Source organism: Hemitrygon akajei, chromosome 16 (genome assembly GCF_048418815.1).
Source record: "Hemitrygon akajei chromosome 16, sHemAka1.3, whole genome shotgun sequence".
In the NCBI taxonomy this organism is placed as follows: Eukaryota; Metazoa; Chordata; class Chondrichthyes; order Myliobatiformes; family Dasyatidae; genus Hemitrygon; species Hemitrygon akajei.
The window spans coordinates 6,640,676-6,668,404 of record NC_133139.1 but is presented as its reverse complement, the minus strand read 5'-3'; the positions used below and the strand labels follow the sequence as shown (position 1 = coordinate 6,668,404).

The 27,729-nt window shown below is 37.5% G+C and overlaps 1 protein-coding gene and 1 long non-coding RNA gene across 5 annotated transcripts in view; one reads left to right on the top strand and one right to left on the bottom strand.

Annotated features, from left to right (window-relative positions):
* LOC140739717 (protein unc-13 homolog A-like) overlaps positions 1-27,729 on the bottom strand; it is a 287,569-nt gene that overhangs the window by 33,532 nt on the left and 226,308 nt on the right. For all 4 annotated transcript variants that reach the window (XM_073068158.1, XM_073068159.1, XM_073068160.1 and 1 more), the window contains 8 exons: positions 25,274-25,400; positions 22,829-22,925; positions 20,871-21,014; positions 18,264-18,341; positions 17,107-17,184; positions 16,587-16,675; positions 14,954-15,106; positions 10,857-10,980 (listed from right to left, as the gene is read on the bottom strand). In XM_073068158.1, the coding sequence (XP_072924259.1) occupies positions 10,857-10,980; positions 14,954-15,106; positions 16,587-16,675; positions 17,107-17,184; positions 18,264-18,341; positions 20,871-21,014; positions 22,829-22,925; positions 25,274-25,400 (890 nt within the window). The remainder of the gene's footprint in view (positions 1-10,856; positions 10,981-14,953; positions 15,107-16,586; positions 16,676-17,106; positions 17,185-18,263; positions 18,342-20,870; positions 21,015-22,828; positions 22,926-25,273; positions 25,401-27,729) is intronic.
* On the top strand, positions 21,512-25,435 carry LOC140739718 (uncharacterized). Its single transcript, XR_012101724.1, has 2 exons — positions 21,512-21,619; positions 22,305-25,435. It is a non-coding gene; the product is annotated as an uncharacterized lncRNA (long non-coding RNA).

Genomic DNA, 27,729 nt, shown 5'->3' with positions numbered 1-27,729 from the left:
CACACACAAAATGTTGGTGGAACACAGCAGGCCAGGCAGCATCTATAAGGAGAAGCACTGTCGACGTTTCGGGCCGAGACCCTTCGTCGACAGTGCTTCTCCTTATAGATGCTGCCTGGCCTGCTGTGTTCCACCAGCATTTTGTGTGTGTTGTTCGAAAATTAAGCCTTGTTTTTACATTCAGTTACCCATCACAGTGCAAAAGAAAATGAGCAGAAGAAAAGCAGAAAGTGATAGTAAGGGTGAATTCAATGAACAGTGGGAAAATTAGTTCTTATTTATAGTGGGTCTGTCAGGAAAACCGTTGCGCATTGTTTGTGAAAACACTTTCTCACATAATAGAAGACATAATCTTAGTAGACACTATAAAACAACATCAGATTGAAATAGATGAAAACTGAAGCTAGTGTTTGGGTCTGAGTTATGGAAAGAATATGTGATTAAGAAAAAGGAAGAAATCAAAAGAAGACAAAATATATTTGTTAAAAGTCTCATTAAGGTCAGTAATGTTTATCTTGTTTTTATATTAAATCAATACATCATGTAAAATGCTAAATATGTCTATATTAACATATTTTTTACAAGAATTGAATGGGGGGTACAAGAGTTGTACGGCGCATCTGAACTCATGTGTGAAAAAATTGACACATGGAATGTAAAAGGTTGGCCACCCCTGCTCTAAATCAACCTGTTCAATTATTCTCATTTAACACACAATAATTAGGTGGAAATATCATTCAGAGTGATTAATCTTTCTGCCTGCTGACATAAATGTAATGACACTGCTGATGAAAATTAAGTCTTCCATGCCGATCTCAACCAATTTACCCTCTTCTAAAGTAGTTCATCTTCATCTGCATCACAAATATATATTTTTAGCTCACTGACTTAAATAACTGAGAACTGAGAGGATGGGGGTTCTGTGCTTTACAATGATAATGAACGTATAATTGTACTTGTTTTACATCCTGTGATCTGACAAGGCAATTTGTTGTGCATCTAGTGGTAACTAGTAATTTGAGTAAACCTTATGATACAAAATAAATGTCCTGTGGAAGATATTTAAATTTGTTTCTAGGTATTTACATAAGACTATATGTTTTCATTGCATAACTTGCTGAAAGGCATTTTATTTTTTTTTAGAAGAAGTTTATATTAAATATTCTCTGTTGAGAATGGTTGTAAATATTAGATATTCAATGCCCAGAATTTACTTAGTCTAAGAAAAATAGGTGATGGGGTTAACCCCTCAATTACCCTCACCATCTTGACCATACATTCTTCTCACTGCTATCTTCAGGAAGGAGGTGCAGGAAGCTTAGCTCCCAGACCACCAGATTCAGGAACAGTTATTACCCTTCAATCATCAGGCTCCTGAACCAGTGTGGATAATTCACTGACCTCATCGCTAAACTGATTCCACAACCAATGGACTCACTTTCAAGGACTCTACTCCTCATGTTCTCATTATTTATTTATTTAATTATTTGCACAATTAGCAAGTTGTTCAAGTACCAGCATAGGTAGATACAAATGATTGACAAAAGAGGAGGTACAATAACTTTTTTTAAAAAAACATATAGCTGTATGCTTGCAAACTCTACCAGCGAAAGTGGATAAAGGTACCAATCACAACTTTCAAAAGGAAATTGAATAGGTACTTCAGGAAAAATAATTTGTAAAGCTTAGGATAATCAGCAGAGGACTGGGGAATGTTTGAACTGCAGTGTGTAGGTCTGATATGGGCAGGATAGGTTGAATAGCCTTCTTTAATGTCTCCCATCTACTCCATAATGTACTGGTTAGGCACAGGAGTTCATTCAGCCAGAGACTCATTCCACCGAGATGCAACACTGAGCGTCATAGGAAGTCATTCCTGCCTGTGGCCATCAAACTTTACAATTCCTCCCTCGGAGTGTCAGACACCCTGAGCCATTAGGGTGTCCTTTTATTGATCCCGAGGGATCAATAAAGTATGTCTGTCTGACTGTTAATGCCAGTATGATTATCTGAAGCATCTATTGGCCAAGTTTACAAATTAATTTCTAGACCCATGCACAATTGTAAATAGTTTTTGTTAACTATTAGTACCAAGTGTAAAAATAAAGTTTATTTTCTTACTCTATTGTGGTCTTTATGGCAATAAGGAAATAGAACACTTTTTTCTGTCATCTTCTCAAACAATAGGGAAAGAAATCTGATCTTAATCTTGAAGATACCAATTAGAACACTACCGCACAGTACAGGCCCACGATGTTGTGCCGACTTTTAAAACCTATTCTAAGATCAATTTAACCCTTCCCTCCCACATTCCCCTCCATTTGTGCTCATCACACTGAGCATGGGGCCCCCCCCAGGGCTGTGGGCTCAGTCCACTGCTGTTCACTCTACTGACCCACGACTGTGCTGCAACACACAGCTCAAACCACATCATCAAGTTCGCTGATGACATGACCGTGGTGGGTCTCATCAGCAAGAACGACGAGTCAGAATACAGAGAGGAGGTGCAGCGGCTAACGGACTGGTGCAGAGCCAACAATGTCTCTGAATGTGAACAAAACAAAAGAGATGGTTGTTGACTTCAGGAGGGCACAGAGCGACCACTCCCCGCTGAACATCGACGGCTCCTTGGTAGAGTTCGTAAAGAGCACCAAGTTTCTTGGTGTTCACCTGGCGGAGAATCTCACCTGGTCCCTCAACACCAGCTCCATAGCAAAGAAAGATCAGCAGCATCTCTACTTTCTGCGAAGGCTGAGGAAAGTCCATCTCCCACCCCCCATCCTCATCACATTCTACAGGGGTTGTATTGAGAGCATCCTGAGCAGCTGCATCACTGCCTGGTTGGGAAATTGCACCAGCTCGGATCACAAGACCCTGCAGCTGACAGTGAGGTCAGCTGAGAAAATCATTGGGGTCTCTTTTCCTGCTATCACGGAAATTTACACTACACGCTGCATCCGCAAAGCAAACAGCATTATGAAGGACCCCACGCACCCCTCATATAAACTCTTCTCCCTCCTGCCATCTGGGAAAAGGCACCGAAGCATTCAGGCTGTCACGACCAGACTATGTAACAGTTTCTTCCTGCAAGCAATCAGACTCCTCAATATTCGGAGTAGTTCAGTGTAGTCTTTGTATTGTTTCATGTAGCACCATGGTCCTGAAAAACATTGTCTCATTTTTACTGTGTACTGTACCAGTAGTTATGGTCGAAATGACAATAAAAAGTGACTTGACTCGATTTTCTTTTCATCCATTTGCCTATCTAAAAGTCTCTTAAATGCTCTAAATGTATTTGTCTCTACCATCACTACCACTGACAGTGTGTTTGATGTATCTACCACTCTCTGTGTAAAACAAACCTGCCTCTGATATCCCCCCTATGCTTTTCTCAATCACTTTAAAATTATGTCTTCTCATTTTAGCTATTTCTGTCCTGGGGGTGGGGTGGGGGGAAGTTCTATGGTGCCAGTGTTCAATATTGCAAGAAAACACAGGGAAGTTATTGATCGTGAGATCCAAGTAATAACAACACAGAAAAATGAATTGCAATGATATCAATGGGCTATAGGTACATGGGAATACCAGCATCAGCAGGTTTCCTCTCAAGGCACAGAATACCTTCCCCAGAAGGATTGCACTGTTTGAAGGTGACAGCTCACTACCACTTCTTGCATGGTAATGATGGATGGGGAATACTAACCTCATCAATGGTGCTGGTAAACAAATAGTGTCAGATTATCTCAATAGGAATTAGGTGGATTCCTAATGTTCTATTTTTTTTGCAAGGCTCAAGATCACCGAAGAGTACTGCAAACTACCTATGGAACAATAACATTTGGAAAAAACATAAGATTTGCAACAAACCTGAGACTATTTGGTTTTGAAACTATGACAGCAGTCAGCACATTTAAATACTGTACACAGACCACAGCATGTGCAACACACAGCTCGAACCACATAATCAAGTTCGCCGATGACACGACCGTGGTGGGTCTCATCAGCAAGAACGATGAGTCAGCACACAGAGAGGAGGTGCAGCGGCTAACGGACTGGTGCAAGCCAACAATGTTGGCTCTCTACCTCCTGTTACACCAATTCAAAGATGAGCCATTTACCCACATTCACCACATAAAAATACCACATTTGCATTTACAGCATTTTACCTTCCTCTTCTGAAGATATCTATTTCACACAAAATGCAAAGGTCTATGCCTTAACCACTCCATATATCAATCCAATCTGTAGCTGAATTATTGCATATCCCTCATCCAATCAGTCAAAGTGTCAAAAACTACTTGTCTGGAACTGGATTGTTTTTGCTCATCTAAGCAATCTAATTTCAAGATTCTAGTTTATTTATCATGTGTAAATCAAAACATACATTGAAATGTGTCATTTGCGTTAACAACAGAGAGGAGTCCTTGTCCATTCTCTGCCAGCCTGACTTCTGATCATGGAGGTCACACATCTGTGTTGCTGGCCCTTTGTAAGCACAGTAAAGACTTCATCTCCAAGAAAAATAGAATTTTGTTTAAAATTAGGACCAACTACATGACTCACAGTCTACATTTTCATTCCTGTTTACCTGTGCTGATGATAGATTAATGCATCAAGCATCCATGATAGGCACAGAATGTGCAGCACTCATTGGGATGCACTTCTAGGATTTTCAGTGGCCATAATGGTTCACAGCACCTGTAAAGGCCATTTTCTTCTGTTCAAGGGGACAACATGAGCAAGTACTAAGCAGAAGTCAGAAAAATGACTCATTTTAATTTCTTTTAAATTAATTGATTCCTTGGGTGGTGGTTATACAGGAAAGACACTGCCTCACACAAGGCTGATTTCATGGTGCATGGTGCAATGGACCAAATGTTGTGAGCCTATCGTATCTCACAGCAACCACTGAATACGTCTCGAGATAACATCTAAACTTTCAACCACACTTTTTCCAAATGGGATAAGCTTTAAATAACTTTAATGTGGGTCTTTTTGATTTACAGATACATTTTGAAATATCTACTTATTTTGTCTGGAACTATGGAATCCAAAGTCCCAATTACAGATATATGCATTTGTGTAGGATAATCAGATAATCCCAGGAAATCCCAAATTAAATGAAAACAGAAAATGATTGTCAGGCAGACAAGTTTTGTAGGCACTTCAGAAGGACTCAGAAGGCACCTTGTTTGCTGGCTGTTTTTTAAATGCTAATGAAGGAGGGGAACCAGAAGAAGTCCATTACACCCTTGGTGTGTCAACTGTATAGAGAAGGGAAAGGACAAGAGAGCAATGCATAATGATCCTATATTTGGAGGGTGTTTCTGTGGTTGCAGATGTACACTACCATGCAAAAGTGTTAAGTATATGGATATAAACCAGAGAGCCTAAGACATTAGCACAGTACTGTAGTAATTTTATGTATTGCACTGTACTGCTGCCACAAAAGAAAACAAATTTCATGACATATTGTGAGTGATGTGATACCATCTTGTGATATGGGTCTCTATTGTGGACTGAGAGTGGGAAGGGGGCAGGGAGAAGGGAATCATGGTTGGAAAAGGGGAAGGTAGAGGGGAGGGAGCAGGAAACACCAGAGAGACATACTATAATGATTAATAATAATCATTTGGAATCAAATTATCTTGCCTGGTGTCTCAGGGTATGTCTGCACCCACACCACCTGCTGCTCTGACACTCCTTTTCTCTGCCACCTGTCCCATACCCCTCCTGTGATGCTCACCATTCCCAATATCCTTTGTTTCTGCCAGACTTACAAATTCACTCTGCACTCCTATTGACAAATTTAGTACTGTGCAAATGTCTTAGGCACCTTAGCTCTATATATATGCCTAAGACTTTTGCGTAGTACTGTAATTCTAGGATGGTAGATTACATCCTAGATACCACAGTTAAGAATGATACTGAAATGCTGCAACAAAGACAGCAACAGGGCCAAATACTGCAAGCAGATTTTAAGGAGTTAAAGATCTCTGGATTAATGTCATGCACCAGTGAGACTAGAGCATTGAGAATGTCCCACCATTTGCAACTTAAGGAGACTAATAAGTAAAGACCAACATCACTCAGACTCCATTTTAAGAAACATCTGGATAATTTCCGATTTCTGAATGGTCCATGAACATTACCTCATACTATTGTTATTTTTATATCTTGCTTAAAACAATAAATTTCACAATGCATGTCAGTGATAATAAACCTGATTCCAATAAAAACATGAATAACCAAGGCATTGTATTCCATGGATCAAGTGCTGATCAATCAAAATAAAGCACTTGATAGTTAGCACAGTCAGTTTCTGTTCTGTAGGACTAGTAAACTCTCTTCAAATTCCAGATGAATGATAAAGCTTTCACAAATCATCTTATTATATGTCTATTCCCACCCCAAATTTATAAAACACTGGTTAGACCCAAGTAGGAGAACTGCATGTAGTTCTAGGCATCATACTATAGGGAAGGTGTTATAGAGCGGAGATTCACCAGGATGTTGCCTGGGACAGAACATTTCAATCATCAGGAGAGACTAGAGAGGTTGTTTTCTCCTTGGAGGAGGGAGAATAAGACCAAGGTATTATAAAATTGTGAGGACTATAGATATACTGGCGGAATGTTTTCCCTTTATCAGAGGTGAGTAATCTTAGAGGATGTAAATTTAGGGCAAGGACAAGAGAGGACCAGATGGAGACATTTTTTCATCTAGAGCAGGGGTTCCCAATCTTGAGTCCATGGAACCCTTGATTAATGGCCATGGCATAAAAAAGGTTGTGAACCCTTGATCCAGAGAGTTCATTGCCAGGGATAGTGGTGGTAGTAGATAATAATATCTAAGTGTCTAGATGAGCACCTAAATTGCCTCGGCATAGTAAATTGGGGGCAAGATGGGTTAATATAGACGGGTTTTCACTGTTGGCTGGATGTGATGGGCCGAGCCTGTTTCCATGCTCCATGACTTTTCTGTCTGAATAAAAGTTCTACCTAAGCTTCATAAGTTTGGTTAGGAGGAAAAATTTAAATTAATACAACTTGATATCCCAATCTAAACCATATGTATTTTTAAACAATAGCAGCATGAAATAATATTATTATTAAAACCATATTGTCCTTTGTTTCAATTTTGTTTCTGTTGGGCAAAGACAAAGATAACTGTGCAAAATATGAGGCCTCAGACAGAATTACATGACAGTCTCATAGTGTGGCCAACCAGCTCTAGGCCTGCAAGCTTCATTTGTTCTGCTGAAGTTTATGATTTATTGTGGAATTGGGACAATTGCAACACATGTAGAATCTCAAAACTGCACTTCTTAAAGAAGATCTATGGCAAGAATTAGGGAAATCTCAATCCATCAAAATTCCAATCCTATTTCTAGACAACTTTACATCAGATTTCAGAAGTAATGGGCTACCATTTTCAATCAACAAGACTAAAGCACTCACTGCTGACCTTGTAGAATGAAGCCCATAGAGATTTAGTAATGTCTATGACATGGACTTCATCTATTTATAATGGTTATTGTCAGAGGTCAATAGAACCTGCCATAATTGACTCCATCCAAGCACATCAAAAAATTCTCAGAGAGAAGTAAAATGTACATTAAAAGAAAGTTCTCCAGCATTTTACAGCATGCAGTTTTAAATTGTAATATAAATGAGATTGGGGTAGAATATGAAATACAATTTAGTTTTAAAAATTGAAATTGTTATTTTAGAATATTTATTAGAGAGAATGACAATCCACACCATTAAATTCTCCTGAGCTATAAGTATTTTGTTATGGCTTGGTGCACTAAAAACACACACCTCCACCACTGGAGCATAACATTTTTAGGCTCTCTTTTTAAATAATCTGTAAATACTTTAAGTTTTCAACAGTTTCATGATCTGTATATCTTATTGAAGAATGTGGCTAAGCATTACAGAAGAACAGGGAATCACAACTGTAACACTGTATCATCTATCTTTCTGTATTTAATTGTACTTGTGTGTGCTCTCTAAAAGTTACCAACAGATTTCATCCTTTATAACAAATAGCTCCGTCTTCTCATAATTTTTCATCACAAATTCTAGACCATTAGTTCCAGTATCATGAAATTAAACCCTTGAACTAAACTTAATTAAAATCAACATACCCCATCCACCCAAAATCCACTGCCTGAACTTTCACAGTTATCTGACAATATTAGTTACAATGAAGATTATGCTCGGAGAATTTTGTTACATCATTTAATTTAATCTCATCTAATCAAAATTACTGGATTTTGTAAGAATTCCAGGAGTTAACTGTTCTTGGATATAATATGCTGAAAATGATAAATCTCTTGTTTTGTTCTTGCCTATTGCCAGTGAACTTTCACACTTGGCTATTTTAGCTGCATTTCTACACTGCTGAATGGGAGCTAGTTCTTTCTCCAGGATGAAATGACACGTTTTGCTCAATTTATATTGGAGTCTGGAACAGAATTGGTGGTGATAAGAATTCTATAGGAGTCTGAGAGAGGTTGAAACTCAGATAAATCTGAGATTGAATCTCAATCATATTCACTGAAGATCAAATCAAAGCCACTGAAGAGTACCTATGCATGCTAGATCACAACTTTCAATGCACAATAACAACTTAGTCATGATTCCTTTAGCATCATGACTAAGCATCAAAACTATTGTGTGTACAAGGACATGTTTATTTGCAGGTTTCCTTGAAAAGATATGTTACCTCTGTTAGTAAATTTCACACATTTGGGTTAAATATTACAATATTTTAAGATTGGTTTTCTTGTCCTATCTTCATTATGGCTGATCAACTAAATGTGAAGATGTGGAAGATTCAGTCTTGAGAAGATTCTTGACATACTCAGTTTTTTGCAACACTAAGAGAGCCACATCAGCAAACTAACTTTGGTTGGTTAATGTGAATACTGCTTGAATATGTACCATGATGATTATCAGAAATTTAAATTGTTTCCTGTAATTTCTGTGGCAGATATTACAGGAGAAAAGGCATCTTATTTTAAAGGAACACACACAAAATGCTGGTGGAACGCAGCAGGCCAGGCAGCATCTATAGGAAGAAGTACATTCGACGTATCGGGTCGAGACCCTTCGTCCTGCTGCGTTCCACCAGCATTTTGTGTGTGTTGCTTGAATTTCCAGCATCTGCAGATTTCCTCGTGTTTGCATTATTTAAAGGAACTTTTCCCCACTTAATAGGCCTGTACAACTTTAAAAAAGTTTTTAAAAACAATGTCATCAAAGTGTGCTTAAGATTTCCACGGTAAATTATTTTACCCACATGGCAGTACTTGGGTGTTGTACTCCAAAATGCATTTTCTTTTTGATATATTTCACTAAATATGAATCTATTATCCATGGTGCATACTGAAAATAACTTCTTAAAGATTTGAAATTTATCCTGTATTGTGTGAATCAGTATAAGTACTGCCTTTCATCAACAAAATCCAACAATACATTCCATTGATTCTCAAATCAATTAAGAGCTAAGCTGTGATATTCTAAGAACTTTGGTTAAGATTGCAGCATATAATCAGTGTTGGCAGCCCTTATTACAAAACAAAAATAAATAAAACATAGTTGCAGATGCATTTTAAAAAAAGGTATCTCTTGCAGAAAAAGAATCAGCCAGCATTTCAAAACATACATATATACTGCAGCTATTAATTAAATAGTGGTAGCAACTGATACACATAATAACATCTCAACAAATACAAGCAGTTAGCTTTTACCAAAATAGACATTTCCATGATGTGCACATCCAGAATTGAGCTGTAAACATACAACACAATTTCGACAGGTCTTTATTTAAATCCAAAAGAGCAAACATTCAAATGACAAAACAGGGGGAGATTTCAGGTATGGGAACCCAGCGAAGGTCATTATTATTAACCAGGGTCAGCCATGTGCATCAGCTTGTGGCAGCATACACTAACGAGCGCAGCCACACACAACATTACTGGCTGATTCTAGTAAACGTACAGCAGACAGACAGACAGACACATAGTGCTGTACTTACAATCATCTGCCATTACCAGAGAGCAGAACAATTAAAGAAAATGATAATCAGACCAGTATATTGCTATTATTTTTCTAGTTCAATGCAACTTTTTCAATAAGTTGGTTTTAAAAGTAGGAATTAAGAGTCTATGGCCTTTTGGTAAAATGCCACAGCATTATTATCAAAAATCAATAAAATACTGCCAACAGAATTACTTTAAAAATATTTGAACTACTTTTTAAAAAACATTCTTTGATGGATCTTAATACTTTTCAAAAATTAGTAAATAAAGAATATGTATTTCACCTGTGCACAGTACTCTCCTAATAACAGTAATTGTTTAATGATGGGGAAATGCTAATGATCCTGCATTGTTAACTATTTTGCAAGCAATTAATATCAGTGATTAAAATCACAGAGTTCTTTTTAGCTTTTAAAATGAGCAGGATATCTATTTGTTCTTTTTCCTGAACTCAGGCCAAATTGTTACAGAACAATCCATCTTTGTTTTAGTTCCATAACAGTTATAGCATTGGCAACCAAGAATAATGCTTACAAGGCTTAGAATAGAATCGTTCCTCTTAATTTTACATTCACCAAAGACCTAATTCAGAGAAATGCTAGGAAGCAACAAGGTGGCAACCCAGTCCATGTGGTAGTTTTCTCTGCTATGTTGCATTTTCATCAGGACTTGTAATGAACAAGATTAAGGACAGCATGTGCAAAATGAATACTGGTACAGACACTCTGTAGAGCAATCCTATCACTGAGCTATGCTGCATCGCTTTGTAACAATATATCACACTAAAAATAAAATTGCTGCTTACCGTTTGATCGGTTAAAGGTGGCAGGACAATAGTTTTCTCCATTGTGTTCATGACAATCTTCCACAATTCTTTCAGAACACGCTTCAGCACCGTTTTTTCACAGATCTTTGCAAAAAGGGTCAAACTAGAAGAGGAAACAAATGTCCACACCAACACTCAAAATAAGAACTAGTCAATTTCCTTCCACATTGCATCTTCAACTCAGTAAACAACCCAAGTACAATTATTTTTAAAGATTAGCTTTGTTTGCCTTCTTAACACTCTGCTGCCACCCAGCACACATGTAAACCCTGTCTGAATGCCCAGCTGCCCAACCACCAACCACTCACTCCCTCACTCACAGACACACTCTCATCCTGCACTGGTCACTTTCCATCTTTCATTGCTGCTGTTTTACATATTTATACGACTGCTCGTTTTACTACAATAGTATCAGTAACATTATACTGTTTACATAAAAAATGCACTTCGCACTTTATGTCAACCTATCAATCTTCAGGTCATGCCACTCAGGGACTTGTGCTAATATTATTTTGTGCCGTGTGTGACCATCTGTGCTGAGTTTTGTACCAAAACCCGAGGAATGATGTTTTGTGTAGCTATATACATGTGTAAGACAAATGACAATAAATTTGAACTTCAATATGTAGAGTGCCTTGCGAAAACATTCAGCCCCCAAACCTTTCTTCATATAAATTAGCATGACAACCAGATTTTGATCAATTTAACTGAGAATTTTTATTTATGAATCACATGCTCCTTTGTTCACAGTAGAGCCCCCCAAAAAGGAAAATTATAAATAGTCTGCAGATGCTGGAAATCCAGAGTAACACACACAATAAATGCTGAAGGAACTCAGCAAGTCAGCTGGAGCATCTATGGAAATGAATAAACAGTTGATGTTTTGGGCCAGTTCTTCAGGACTGAAAGGAAGGGGGAAGATGCCAGAATAAAAAGGTGGGGGGCAGGAAAGGTGAATAGATAGAAGGTGGGGAAAATTATAAAGCGTGAAAAAAATTCAAACCTGAAATCTCAGCAGTTCAAAATTATTCATCCTTCTTTGCTCAGTACTTAGTAGAACCACCTCTCACAGCTATTACATCCAATAATCTTTTTGGATAACTCTATTAGCTTTGCACAATGTGATGGAGAAAGATTTGCCCATTCCTCCTTCCCCATATTTGTTCTTCACTATTATCATTTCCCTGACTTCCCTTGAATGCTCTTCTGTCTTCATTTTGTTTTGGTCTGTTGAAACTCTACCATACTGTTGGACCTTATGAGAGAGGGGATATTTATTCAGGTGATCCTCCAATTTTCTACATCAACAAATTGGGTGAGTTGGTAAGGTAGTATACAGTATTGTACCCAAGGAAAGTTAGCATCGTAATTACAAAAAGGATGAATAGTTTATCAGCCTCACAATTCTGGTTTTTAATATTTAGTAAATTGTTGACAAGTTTTGGAATTTTTCTTTTGAATTGATACAATGCAAAATCTTTTGTAGATAAGCTCAAAAAATCCTACTTCGATATATTTTAAATTTAGAAAACGAGGCAGTAAAATGTGAAAATAGTTGTGGGCGCTGAATACTTTTATCAGGCACTGTACATTGAAACAGAAAAAAAAACACAAAAAGAGGTGCCAGGACAGGTCACTATAATCTGGTGCGAGATATTTTATGAGTGTCTTATGTTAGATGAGAGAGGTGCAGAACTTTAGAAAGGGTATTTGAAAACCATAAGGCCTAAGGAGGTGAAGCTGAAGGAACAAAGGTACAATTAAAGCAAATTAAAATTGGTCAGAGCTGGACCTGAAGATGTGTTGAGAGCCCAGACAATTGTTGGAAAGGTAAAATTAAAGAGACAAGGTGAGATAATGGAAATATTTGAACACAAAAATGAGAGTTTTAAAATTGAGACACTGGCAGCCTAGAAGTCCTCATGTTTAAGAGAACATTCAGAGCATGGTGAGAGTGTGGAACGAGCTGCCAGTGTGGAAGTGGAAGATGCAGGTTTGATTTCAACCTTTAAGAGAAATATGGATAGAAACATCGATGGCAGGGGTATAGAGGGCTATGTTCCAGTGCAAGTTGACAGGGCTAGGTAGAATAACAGTTTGATGTGGACTAGATGGGCCAAAGGTCCTATTTTTGTGCTATCCTATTCTATGACTCTAAGTCACAGAATGAGTGAATACTCTCTGGGATGTAGAGCTTTAGGTGAGTTGGGGATAATGAAGAGTGAATAAGAGGAGTTCACTCTGACTTAGAATAGTTGAACCTACAGATTACAAAATTTCATGACCAGTAAGCTGAGCAGAGGAAAATGTGTGCAATATTCTGGAAGGTCAGATGTAGGTAGTCCTGGTGATAGGATCAGAAAGCCTTTAAATCTATAGAATAGCACATCTGACACCTAAATACATATCTTAAAGCTTAGTACAGCTGTTGGTTTCCTTCACTGCCATAAAAAAATTAAGAATTGCTTTTATGCATTCTCTTTAGAAAAACTCTTCATAAGTTTTTTCTTAAATGTAGTTGCAGTTATAGTGTAGGAAAGCTGTCAGATCAGTTATAATCTTATTATGCGGTGGAAGAGGCCTGTGGAATTGAGTGGCCAACTCAAGTGTATTACAGCAATGTGAAATGACAGAACAATCTGACTTTGATTGAGGCTGAGAGATGAACATTAGATTGGTCCATGATCTATGCAAATAATAGTCACCCAAGGGGCAGATGCAACTTTCACTTAACATCTCTTACAGTCAGCATTTTTAGCAGTTGCTCATTACGCATTATGCCGCCAGCTATCGGGGTTTAATTCCTGCTGCTGTCTGTAAGCAGATTGTAAGTTCTTCCTGTGACCATGTGGGTTTTCTCTCATTTCCTCCTGCATTCCAAAGACGTATGGATTAGTACCGGTTTGTAAGTAGTGGGCATGTATGCTGGCGCCAGAAGGAGGCTGCCTGAGCACATATTCGAACTGTGTTGATTGTTAACACTAACAGCATATTTCACTGTATATTTCAATATGACAAATAAAACTAATCTTTTCTTCTGAATTCTACAGAATTTTCAAAATGGAAGGTTACTGTACTAGCACTGAGCCACAGCCTACATCTATTAGAGCATATTCTCAAGACGGTATTTATGTTAAAATATAATGAAGAAACTTCCCTTTTGCATATTATGCATTACTCTTCTGGTGAATAGATTTCCAGAATTTCAGAAAGACAGAATCAAAACAGACTCCACCATTTAGTTCTTTAATTTTTAAGAATATGAAGGAAACCCCTTGGTTCCATTATATTTTAAGTGATCCTTTGGTTTTTGGAAAGCACCATCCTTTAGAACAGAGATGAGGAGGAATTTCTGTGGCCACAGAGGGGTGAATCTGAGGAACTCATTGCCACAGATGGCTGTAGAGACCAAATCATTGATATGTTCTTGATTAGTAAGGGCATCAAAAGTTATGGGAAGACAGGGAATGGAGTTTAGAGGGATAATAAATGAGCCATAATGGCATAATGGAATGGTGGAGCAGACTCAATAGGTCAAATAGGCTAATTCTATTCCTTTGTCTTATGTTTTTCTGCCACCAGATCTTTTAAAGAAATAATTTTGACTTTCAACTATGTGAAAGACTATTTATGCTCATCCAGTCCTTTGAGCCATGCTGTCCCTGTAACCCCTGACAAACTTGACTAACCCTAACTTAATTACAGGACAAGTTATAATGATCAATTAAATTACTCAGTACGTCTTTGGACTGTGGGAGGAAACTTGGGAGCCCCTGATAAAAACCCATGCACACACAGAAAGGTACGTGCAAACTTGCTTACAGATGATGCCAAAATTGAATTCTAAGTTCCAGAACACCTAAGCTGTAATAGCATTGTGCTAACCATGATACTATCATGGCACCCAACGTTAATTTGGCTCTCTATTTTAATACCTCCCAAGGTTTTTGCATCTATTTACATCAAGAAATCAAAAGCTCCTTTTGTATATTAGCTATCACTATGAAGCAGGAGAGAAAGGTTCAGGGTTCAGTTTTTATGACACATTAGGTAAAATGGAGATAATGTTGACTTACTTGCTATCTAGTAGGTCCATGAGTGGCTGGAGAACATTGTCAGCATCCTGGGCTACGCTGTTGCAAGTGCTGGCGGGGACATTTCCAGTTCCTTTCACCTGGCTGAGAATATCTCCCATCTGCTTCACACATTCCTCAATATGAGGCTGAAAACTGAACATAGAACAAAATATTAAGTATGACATTAAAAATAAAATATTATTTAAGAAAGAGAAAGGTGTAAACTATCATACCAAACAACTTTTTGTAATAATACTGCCTTTGTAATTGTTGAAATTGAAGTATGAAAAAATGATAATTCATAAATGATCAGAATTTCATATAATTGATTTACTGAATGGACAGGGCTATTCATCCCCAGCTGCGCTTACCTGAACCAGATGCAAAGACCCAACTGAGTGAACTTACCAAACCTGAAAGGTGACCTATTCTGTGTATTATGACCTGAATAGAGGGTAGGCCAAATATCTTGTTGCTAGAATCTCTTAACTTTACCAAAAAGTAATGCAAGGAGTACAGCTTCTTCTTTGGTCATGGTCAAGAAAGTTTTAAAATCTGATAGCCAGAGGGATACTGAAATGGTTAAAAATGCTGAGAGGATTATTGAGGTCTCTCTTCCACCTTTTAGAGATATTTATCAGGAGTACACAGGGCACTCAGCATTGCTAATGATCCCTCTCATCCATCCGACAAGCTCTTTGACCCCTACCATCAGGCAGGAGGTACCATAGTTAGGCAAGAATCATCAGGGTGGGAAACAGCTTCTTCCCCTAGGATGTAAGACTACTAGACTGCCACCACCTTGGGCTCATCACATATGAAGCACCAGATGCATTATACTGTTTACTTTTTAACTTGAATCATAAATGCTTATTATTAGCTAATTTATTTGTGGTAATATTACTTTATATGTTAAGCGTGAGAGTTGCAGATAAGTACTGTGTTGAGCACCCTAGTCCCGAAGAACATTGTTTCATTTGGTGGTGTACATGTGTACAGTTGAATGACAATAAACTGAACATGAACGTGAAATGATTTTAAAAAATTGTATTTTAAAAATAAAAGAACAAAGAGTACATTAGGATCAAGGAATATTTAAATGAGTGTAAAACAAGTAAGTCATAAATAAATGGATTGCAATTTTCCTTCCATCACCATTTTCAGAATGATTTGCACACCAGCAAGTGTCAATCAGTATCTACCTTAGTTGGTGCAAGTCTACTCAAATCTGAAACTTACATAAAGAGAAGTGTCTGATCACCAGTGGCTCTTTTCAGAATACTGGCTAGCATTAATCAGTTCAATACCTACTATCTACCATGAAAAAGATGTGGAATTTCTACTGTGAGTGCCTGCAAGAAAATGAATCTCAGGATAGTATGTGGTGAAATGTATGTATTTTGATAATAAATTTACTTTGAGCTTTGAAGACAATATGTATGCATTTTACATCGTCAACCTATATTGCAGTTAGGCTTTGTTATATCATAACACATGGCTACAAACGAACGAAGTGCACATTAGTAGATTGATACGATTTTCAAATTACTGCTTGTCTAAAACAATACTTATACACCTGACAATAATTATTTACAAATGCGCCTTGTATATTAGAAGACATTGAAATCCTTACCTTAATGCAAATACTCTGCTGAGATCATCCAGCACATTATTTAGTTTTATTTGTAGCTCTTTTAGAATGTCACTGGCTTCTGCATTCAGCTGCAAATACAGACAGGCTTAACTGTACATACCACAGTTATATTTTCTCTGCTTATTTTCATACATTGTAAAGGTAAATAACAACTGAATGAAAATTTAAACACTAACTGCTTAATACAATTAAAGAAAGGAATTGAAATTCTTCATAATTGGCTGAAATGGTATCAAGAGATTGATACCAGAATGATTTGTGTTTCAGTATATTATGTAGTATAGAAAACACATATGTTCAAAAATCCTAAGAGTACGTTTAAACAGTTCAATTTTTCAAATAAACAAATAATTAGTGACATTCCTTCATTTACTAATATTTAGGATCCTGATTCTATAACAAGCTCAAGAAAATTTAAGGTTTGTAATAATAAAATTCTTTAGGTTATTAACTACTTAAATTCTGAAGTAAAAACAAATGAAAAACATCAGAATCTCACATCTTTTCCTCCCATGGCTTCAAACATCTTCTCCAACTGCACTCGTAACTGCTGAATGTTGTTCATCAGGATACATGGCTGCAGAATTTGAATATGTATATCAGTAGTTATTTCTACGATTATAGGCTCACACCTTCACATAAAATGCTAAATATTGGCAAATAAGTATAATCAAATTTCACAACAAATATCAATAATATCCAAAAGTATACCACAATTCTATAGAATGTGCAAAATTATAAAATGAATGTGTATTTCTCAATGACTGAGAATTAACAAGTGAATTTTAAATTTTGACGCTTCTTTAAATATGAAATTGCAAAATACTAGCAAGGTGCTGAAGACATAACTGAAGTGGTTACGCAAACATTACTGGAGACCCTGTGATTATTTTAGGAGCAATTGAGGAGGTATTTGAAGGTAAGAAAGCCAAATAGCAGGAGCTGGTACAGTAGTGCTAGAGACAGGGATGGAGGGCATGATGTGAGGCTACAGAGGTGGACTGCAGAGGCTTTGCTGGCTGCTTGCTGTGCAGAACCTACTCTCTCCTTGGCATTATGGGAAGAGCCACCATGAGTGTTACAGAGGCTGCTCAGCAAGCCTCCAGATGGATTAATGGGTGTGGCTGATGGACGAACACTGCTGGGACATAAGCCAGGGCCTGATCAACCCTGGTTGGGTTGCATGGGTGAGTATGTCTGATGTTGAAAGACCCACAACACCCGATGACCCCAGGTTACACCATTGCATTCTAGGATGTATCTCAGCATCACACTAAGATACTACACAAATATAGTTACCCAGAAGTGCTGAACAATGCCCAGTAATGTTCTTGTACATGAACTGATGTGACTTAATGGCTGTGTGACATGGAAATACTGTCAAGCATTCATATGGGTACTTGCATCTCCAGAATGATGCAAAAGAATCCTGAAATAGCTTTGCTAATTACACTTTGAGTCTCACAACACAGAAATAAACAGCAGAACATGATCCGATCTCTAGGCTGTGGGTGTCACAAAGTTCTTACATTGAAAGCATCAAGTAATCATTTCTTCTTATAGATGATAAGAGAACTGCCAAGTTTGACCAATTTTCTGACTCCAACATTATAGTGCTTTAGGCTACTATATTAGAATATTAGAGTGATAGATTACCACTTTCTCCTTTGAACAGTATGAAGCATAATCCTTAGCTATTATCTCAGCATACTGCAGTAGTACATTGCTGATCGTCTGAAAAAGAAAATATTTTTTAAAAACACCAGAATTTGTCTTTTTTGTAAAAATTGTAGAGTACAGAAAGGATGATACATCCATGTTGATATTGGAATATTGAATCAGAGTGCAACCTAAAAATGTTTGATACATGGACATTTAAAAGCAATTGTTGCACAAAATGTGTTCACATCAGCAAATCTGAATGAAAACCCTTTTCTGTTATTGAGCATAAAGATTAATCTTTACTATAGTACAATGTCTGAGAACTGTCATTCTTTAGGAGTCATATTTGTTGCATTAGATTGTATAATTGCCATTTTTTTGCAGTTTAACAATTTATGCCTGCTTGTATTTTATATACTGTTTAGTATGTCTCCTAGTGGTAATAGCTTTGTCTCTTTCTCGAAGCTTCTCAGGCATCACATTATCTGAATAGGGGCTATCGATTGGTTAACTCTTATCTACAAATTTGAATAGAATATCTCATCTCTATGGTATAAGAAGGGCAAAGCATGTTGGCCTGCCATCTTTCTTTAGACTTTCCTTCTTCTTTTCCTTCCCCCACTAGACTCTTGCTGCTCATTTCCAATTCCTTTGCTCTATTTTCACTTAATAAAAAGTTCTTGATGGGAACATTTTCACAAAACTTTTGTCATGGCTGTAGACCTTGAAGTCCAAGGAAATGCTCAAGATAACCTTCATATGTGAAACATTTAAATGGTAGGTTTCGCAAGAGGAACACATTATTTGACATACTTCTTATTGTAAACGCTTTGACAGAAGTTATCTATCACTTCCAAGACATCAATAAGGAATGGGCAATGCACGAAACTTCAAAGAATGTTAATCCTTCATTAACTAGTGATTACTTAGGAATTATTGTAACTCCAGAAACCGAAGGATCAAAGTATCTGGCAGAAGAAACCAACATTTCTCTTCCCCACCCCGACACGAAGCAGTTTGTTCAGTGGCACTATATGAAGTCAGGAACTTGCCAGAACCAAGGTACCAAATTTAAACCAAGATCCATGGAGTGAACCTTCTGGGAGACAAACAGTTGAATGGTTTCCATCTCAACTGGGCAGGAAACAAAGATAAAAATAATTAAATTCTAATTATTCTAATTAAAAATAATTAATTCTAATAAATATAGAGAAATAATGTTGACGATGTTCTACGAGTCTGTGGTGGCCAGTGCTATCATGTTTGCTGTTGTGTGCTGAGGCAGCAGGCTGAGGGTAGCAGACACCAACAGAATCAACAAACTCATTTGTAAGGCCAGTGATGTGGTGGGGGTGGAACTGGACTCTCTGACGGTGATGTCTGAAAAGAGGATGCTATCTTGGACAATGTCTCCCATCCACCGCATAATTCACTGGTTAGGCACAGGAGTACATTCAGCCAGAGACTCATTCCACCGGGATGCCACACTGAGTGTCATAGGAAGTCATTCCTGCCTGTGGCCATCAAACTTTACAACTCCTCCCTCGGAGTGTCAGACATCCTGAGCCAATAGGCTGGTCCTGGACTTATTTCTACTTGGCATTATTTACTTATTATTATTTAATTATTTATGGTTTTATATTGCTATATTTCTACACTATTCTTGGTTGGTGCGACTGTAACTAAACCCAATTTCCCTCGAGATCAATAAAGTATGTCTGTCTGTCTGTCTATAGAGGTACTACCATACAGAATGTGGACCTGTACAGCGCAGAAACAGGCCCTTCAGCCCAAGGTATTTGTGCCTTGCATGATACTATATTAAACTAATTTCTTCTGCCTGTACATAACCTACATTCTTCCATTCCTCGCATATTCAAATGCCTTTCTAAAAGCCTCTTTAATGCCACCACTATACCTGCTTCCACAAACACTGGTAACAGCACTTTTCAGGCACATGCCTGGCTGTGTGAAAAACACTTACCCTGCACATTCACTCCAAGCTTAAAGCTATTGCATTTAATATTTCTACTCTGAAATAAATTTTTTGTCTGTCTATCCTCTCATAATTTTATAAATTTCTCAGGTCTCCCCTCAGCCTCTGCTGCTCCATAGAAAACAACCCTAGTTTGACAAACCTTTCCTATAGTAAATGCACTCTGATCAAAGCAGTATCCTTGTAAACCTTCGTTGATACTTCTCTTAAACACAAGAGAAAATCTGCAGATGCTGGACATCCAAGCAACACACACCAAATGCTGGAGGAACTGAGCAAGCCAGGCAGCACTTTTAATGTCGACTGCTCTCTTTTCCACAGATGCTGCCTGGCCTGCTGAGTTCCTCCAGCATTTAGTTTGTGTTGCTTGAACCTTCTCTTGTTGATGCTTCTGCATCTTTCCTGTAATGGGGTGACCAGAACTGAATGCAATGCTCGACTGTGGCCTAACCAAAATTATATACAAATATAACGCGATACTATGGCAAGAGCAATGTACGTCATAGCATTCGATTTGTCAAAGCTTCTTGAATGATAGTGAAGCTGAATTTGACAATAATTCAATGCCTTTTCACCAAATTTATTCACAAAGACTCGTTCTTTACCTTGGCAAATCTTCTCATATAATGTCCCACTATTTGAGGATCAGGGCATTCGAGCTTCTTAATGATTTCAAAACTCTGGTTCAGTTGTGAGAAAACATCGACCACAGAACAAGAGAAGAGGGCATGTTCTGATGTTTGCTGGAACTGTGGTTAAAACAAAGAACATTTAGACTTTTCATCTAATCATTTAGATACCAAATCTATTTACACAAATTGTTCTCAGATAGAAAATTGGTTAAATAACTAGAAACAGATAACATAACAGAATGATTGTTTCTCAGAATGAAGTGTGCAGTGGAACTCCCTAGCGTTGGTACTAGTATCTTTGCTTTTCTTAACATGTCCAAATAGCTTAGATCTGAGCCTACAAAGCTTAATTACTGAATGCAGAGAACTTAAAATTTGTAAATGTAGTGAAAAGTGAACACAATAGAGAAATATAAAAGATGGTAGAAATAGAAAGAGAGGGCAGGAAAACAGGTGTCAAATGAAACAATGAGATATGCAGAGTACTACGTTTTGCTGAGAATAATGAATAGAGGCAATATAAGTGGATAGACACAATTCTAAATGAGGTTCGAATGCACAGTCATTGAAAAAAAAACATCGAGAAAGTGCTTAAAAAAACAAGGGATGAAAATGTAGCATATATAACAAGGGGAAAAGAGCTCCGATAAACTTATGTAATGTTTGGCCACAATTCTGGATCACACTTTAGGGAAGATGTAAAGGCTTTCAAAAAGATGCAGGTGAGATCTACTAAATATATTCCAGCAATGAAGGACTTTAAAATGTATTTTAATAGCTAGAAATTTGAGTCTACAAGACTTAGTCTAAAATTGTAGCTTTCAAATGGTAACTGGATTGCATTTGAAAAGAAGAAATTTTCAGCATTATGAGAAAAGAACAGGGAAGTGGAATGAGGTGGATTGTTTTTTTACAGTTAGTAGTTCACTCTGGACCAAATGGAGTTCTTCTGTGCTTTGGCCATATATGATTCTGTGAATTTGCATTTTGAGAATCATCAAATGACAACAACACAAGTGGCTATTTGGCCATCACACCCCTGCTGAGTTTCTAGCAGATTAATTTACTAGGCTTGCTTATCTATCCTTTCTCAGTACCCTTGAGGTATTTCCCCACTATAATTGAACTTGCCTGCATTATATCAGCAAGCAGCTTATTCCAGGTTCCAATGACTACTGATAATTTTACTGAAAATTATCTTCTTTCATCTGTTCACATTTTGTAACCACTACTGGTAGACTACGTAGTTTTATCATTATACTTGCAGAGCTGAGTAAACTTGCATTAGATAGGTAGAATGATCTTGACTGAAGAGCTCATCTTTTCTAATACTGGTTTGGCTATGGTGATTGGCTTCCACGTAAGGAAACACAATTAATTTTGAAAAATCTGAATTTGTAACCTCAGGTGGCAGCGAAATTTACATTGGAGCAAGGCGTGACAATGATATTCCCCCTCTCTGTAAACTTCTAGTGGTAAAAATGGTGCGGGTTCTCCACGAAGATGATATGAAGAGAACACTGTGCTATAAAGGTGATGTTTGGCCTCTTGAGATTATGTATCGCAGAGCAATCACAGCAATTTTTAGGCCAAGATGTGAATATATATTTGTGGATACTTGATTGCATACTTAATCTGGAATATTTTTGTATGAAAAGTGGAAACAATATGCATAGTTTTCAAAAGGACATGTATAAATATGTGATGAGGGAATAATTTTAGTACAATGGTGAAATAGCAGGGGAGTGGAAATCACTGGATGGCTCTTTCAAAAGTCAGTGCAGGCATTGACAGGAAAGCAGTTTTCTGACCAGTGTATTTCCACATCTGCTGCCAAATTACTGTCCTCCCCAAAGTATGAGAAATATAAACAATTTATGACTGCAGTGGCAGAAGTTCGTTAATGCAATAGTAAATACAAATTGCCTTACGCCATCCTTCTTGTCTCGTTCTAGAGCTCCGTGTAGGAAATCTCTAGACACCTCTTCATTCTCATCCAACCACTGTATAACAAATGGCTCAAACCAACTGTGGGAGAAATAGATATATTATACTCATAAACAATGTCATTCATAGGCGTTAGTCCTTAAGAACAATTAAGAAACTATCTTCTGCAAATAAATTAACAATAAGCTAGTAAAATTAATATATGTTCTTCATTATTATCAAACTAATCAGCTTATTTCAGTTGTTATTAAAAGAGTAAATTATTCCAGTTTCATAACCAGAAGATTCTGCTGATGCTGGAAATCCAGAGCAACACACACAAAATGCTGGAGGAACTCAGTAGGTCAGGCAGCATCTATGGAGAGAAATAAAGAGCCGATGTTTTAGGCTGAGACTTTTCATCAGGACTCATACTTTTAAATTCTTCAGAGTTACTATTTCAGAGGATCTGTCCTGTACCCAGCACGCAAGTATAATTGTGAAGAAAAGTATGGCAGCACCTCTTCTTCCTCAGTTTACAGAGATTCGGCATGACAACTAAAACTTCCATAGGTGTGTAGTGGAGAGTGTATTGACTGGTTGCATCACAACCTGGTATGGAAACACCAATGCCTTTAAATGAAAAATCCTATAAAAAGTAGTGGATTCTGTCCAGTACATCATGGGTAAAGCCCTCCCAACCATTGAGCATATCTACATGAAATGTCATAGGAAAGCAGTTTCCATCATCAGAGTTCCCCACTACCCAATCATGCTCTCTTTTCCTGCTATCAGGTAGAAGGTACAAGAGGCTCAGGACTCGTATCACCAGGTTCAAGTGCAGTTACTACCCCTCAACCATTGGGTTCATGAATGAAAGGGGATAACTACACTCACCTGACCCTTCACTGCAATGTTCCCATAATTAAAGATCTCACTTTAAGGACAAGTGATCTCATTTTCTCATGTTCTCATGATTTATTATTTATTTATATTTGTGTTTGAAGTCTTCTGCACTTTCTGGTTGATCTTTCATTGATCCTGCAATAGTTACCATTGCATAAATTTGCTGAGTATGCTCATAAGATGAAACGCAGGGTTATATATGGTGACATATATATACTTCAATAATAAAATTTGCTTTGAACTTTTGAGGGGTCCTGATGATGAGGCTCATCCTGAAACCTCAGCTCTTTATTCTCCATAGATGCTGCCTGACCTGCTGAGTTCCTCTAGCATTTTTTGTGTGTTGCTCTATTTCTGTAGTTTCAGTGTTTATTGGTTGTACCTCATTTCTTAAATAAATGGCCTTAATTCTCCAGTAAAATGAACCACTTCACTATATTGAAATAATTTGTCTTCTACAGTTCTCCTATGCTTTATGCATTCCTTAACAATGTTTGCTCTCCTACGACACGAAGCAACAAGGCTCTCCTGGTTCCAATTTCTATTATCTTATGAGCCTAAGCAGTAATGAAGCAGCTATTCAAAGGATTATGGAGTATTTTTGTTGTTAATAACCTACCCTGTGGGTGGAGAGTGCTCTAAAATTGGCTGATGCATGCAAAGTGCGTGGTTGACTTTATGATTGCTCCTGCTCCATATTTTCACTCGTGATGGCTGAGACAATTATCTTTCATCAGTTAAAGCTATTTCCAAGTAGACCTCAACATTGCCATGGTTTGGAGGCTTATGTGCCTCACTGACCCAAGAGAGCAATGTTGACTGGAGAGAAGGCTTTATGCTTTGGCTCTTGGTAGGGTCACTCATGCCAAACAGGTCAAGGGCAGACCAAGAGTAGTCCACCAGTCCTCCAGGTTCGGGAGTTCAGCTCAGGGCTAACAACCCCGACTGGTAAAACAAAATTGTTACGAAGCAGCAATGCAGATTCCTTCTTCATCTGAGTGCAACGGTGTTCCTGAGTTTCCAGTCAGGACTTGCATGATTGACAGTAGAGAAAACCAAGGAAGCTACTGACACGATGAAAGAAGCCCTGAACACTGCCAGAAATGGAGGACCTTCACTGCTGCTCTAATACCTGCAGCAAGTAAATAAGTTTAAGCTAACCAATTGTTTGCAAGTGAGATGATTAAAAACTCAATCTTAAAATGAAAAGGTAAATATAAGAAGGTTTTAATTTTCAACACTCCTTTGCCAGAATAGAATTTTTCGAGCAAGTTACCAGGAAAGTTAATGAAGGCAAGGCATCTTCTCACTTGAAGATAAAGGTCCTATGTATTAAATACCTTAAGTAATGAAACTTTAGTGTAGTCTAAGTGAATGCTCCTTTAAAATAGCAACTCAGACTAAATATGAACCACACTGCAAGACCCATTTTCAAGTTGATTAAAGCAGGGTTCCTAAACTGGGGTCCATGAAGCCTCTTGGTTAATGGTAGGGGTCCATGGCATAAAAAAAGTTGGAAACCCCCGGATTAGAGGAATACTTACGCCGGGTACTCTGGGACTGAATTCTTGAAAGCTGGCAGATCTTTTACGTATTCATTATACAACCACTTGACCTTGAAGTGTAAATTCATGTAATCTGCACTTTTGCAAAGTCTATGTTTTTCATGTTCTGGAAGACAAAAAAAAAACAATTTTTCAATAGAATTGTCATGTTTGTGTAATGCTTTTATCATGAGAAAATGAAAATATTGTGCACCAGTTGAATTGTTCTCCAATACTAGCAATTGCATGAATGATATATACATATATATTATAGTGATCAATTCCCAAAATCCAGATCATCTATGACCCATTGCAGTGGTTTTAGTTTTCATTTACAATTCAGTAAACATGAGGACAAACTAATAATATTTTCTTAACACTGAACATGTTTGGTCCTGAAAATAATCAGGATAAGAGAGCAACACAAAAAAAAACTGGTTTGGGTCCTCAGTATTGCTGCATATGTTGACTGGGTACTCTTTCTTATCATACTGTTTTTGACATTGGAATCACTTGGAATGTTCTATGTTAATTGAAGTAAATGCATATTTTTAGTGTTATATAGATAGTACTTCAACTATTCTACTCAGCTTCAAAGCCATTTAAATTATAGGCTATGACAAACAGGATGAATATAAGCCATTTTTATCATCTTATGACTCAAGAAGAAAGGAAATCCATTCTCAATCAGCAGAAAATCTATCCAATAAATTTAGTCATATTTATTGAAAGCTTGCAAATTGACGCTGAGTCGCTACTGCAGAGAAACGATCCCTTACCACACTGCTAACTAATGTTTATCTGAACATGATACGGACTTAAAATGAATTGTATTGTGTTTCATGCCATAATAAACTATTCCTCTGAATTCAAAGGCAAAAAGCACTCAAGATATCTTCAGTCATACTCAATACACAACTGAACTGAATCAAGTGCAGATTTTGATGACGTAGCTAGCACTTAAACAGAAAATCTTCAAAATTAAAAGACACTAAATAGGTAAATTATTTCACGAAGGCAAGATCAAATTTAAGTTCAAGCTTATTGTCATCTGTACATGTTTACAGCCAAATGAAACAACGTTCCTCCGGACCACAGTGCACCCTCAAAACATATATATCATATATATCGCACTCAGCATATACAACAAAATATTACAATAAGCAAGTTAATAAAATATACTTCAAAATGCATGCAGTGCATGGTACACATAAAAGGTACTGTGATCCTAGTGATCCAAAATCAGCCATATGGGAGTTCTAGAAGGTCAATAAATGTCCTAGTGACCCTGAAGGCCCTGAAGACCCTGAAGGCCAACAGATTAGACAGTAATGTAGTTTTTATATTTAGCACTCATCTACCAATACTGAATACCCTCCAGCTTTCAGAAGATGCCAGCATGACATTACACTTGGAGAAACATACACTAGAATATTTTTAATTAGAGACTTTATGCTTTAAATAAACACGATAATTAAAAGACATTTCTTGTACTGACCAGCAGAAAAAAAAGATTAGGTTCTTAGTTGAGTAGATGTTGCCCACACACAGCAGATATGTACGGTGTAACACACACACAAAATACTGGAGGAACTCAGCAGATCAGGCAACATCTATGGAGGGGGATAAAAAGACGATGTTTCTGGCGAGACATCGATACTGGAAAGAAAGAGGGAGGAACTTCCTTCCTACTCCTGATGAAGAGTCTTGGCCAGAAATGTCAACTGTTTATTCATTTCCACAGAAGCTGCCTAACCAACTGAGTTCCTCCAGCATTTTGTGTGTGTGCTGTTCTGGATTTCCAGCATCTGCAGATCTGTTGTGTTTAAGATATGTATGGACCTTTGACAAGTTGACCTCTGTCTGGCTAATGAAGCTGATATTAGATTGTCTGTCCAATCCATGGAGTCAAGAACATAGTAATTTTAAATGTAGGGAAAGATGATTGTTACATTAAATATCTGTATCCTGCTTCCCATTCCCAGATTGCATCAAAACGAAGCATTAACAGAAGTAGCTTAAAAAAACCCAGGGCAGCACAATAGTGTAGCAGTTACACAATCTGTAAAAGTCTGGCCTCAGTTAATCTGTCTGTATCTTCCTCCAGGACACTCTCATTGCTCCCTACTTTAGATAATCTGGATACCGGTCCTGATTCCAAATAGGCAACATGTGATACACCACTATCAACAGTCAACAGCTGTCAACAATATCTCAAAACTTCTTAGCCAACCCTAATCACAATTTCTAGGTTTTTAGAAAATACATAAAACATTGCTCTCTCTCTGGTAAAGGTATTAGAGCCATTTGAAATAAAGGGATATTATTTCTTATTATTTATTTATTTACTTTGTAGAAATATAGCATGGAATAGGCTCTTCCGACCCATGAACCACACCACCCAGTGAACCTACTTAATCCCAGCTCAAACGTGGACAATTTACAATGACTAATTA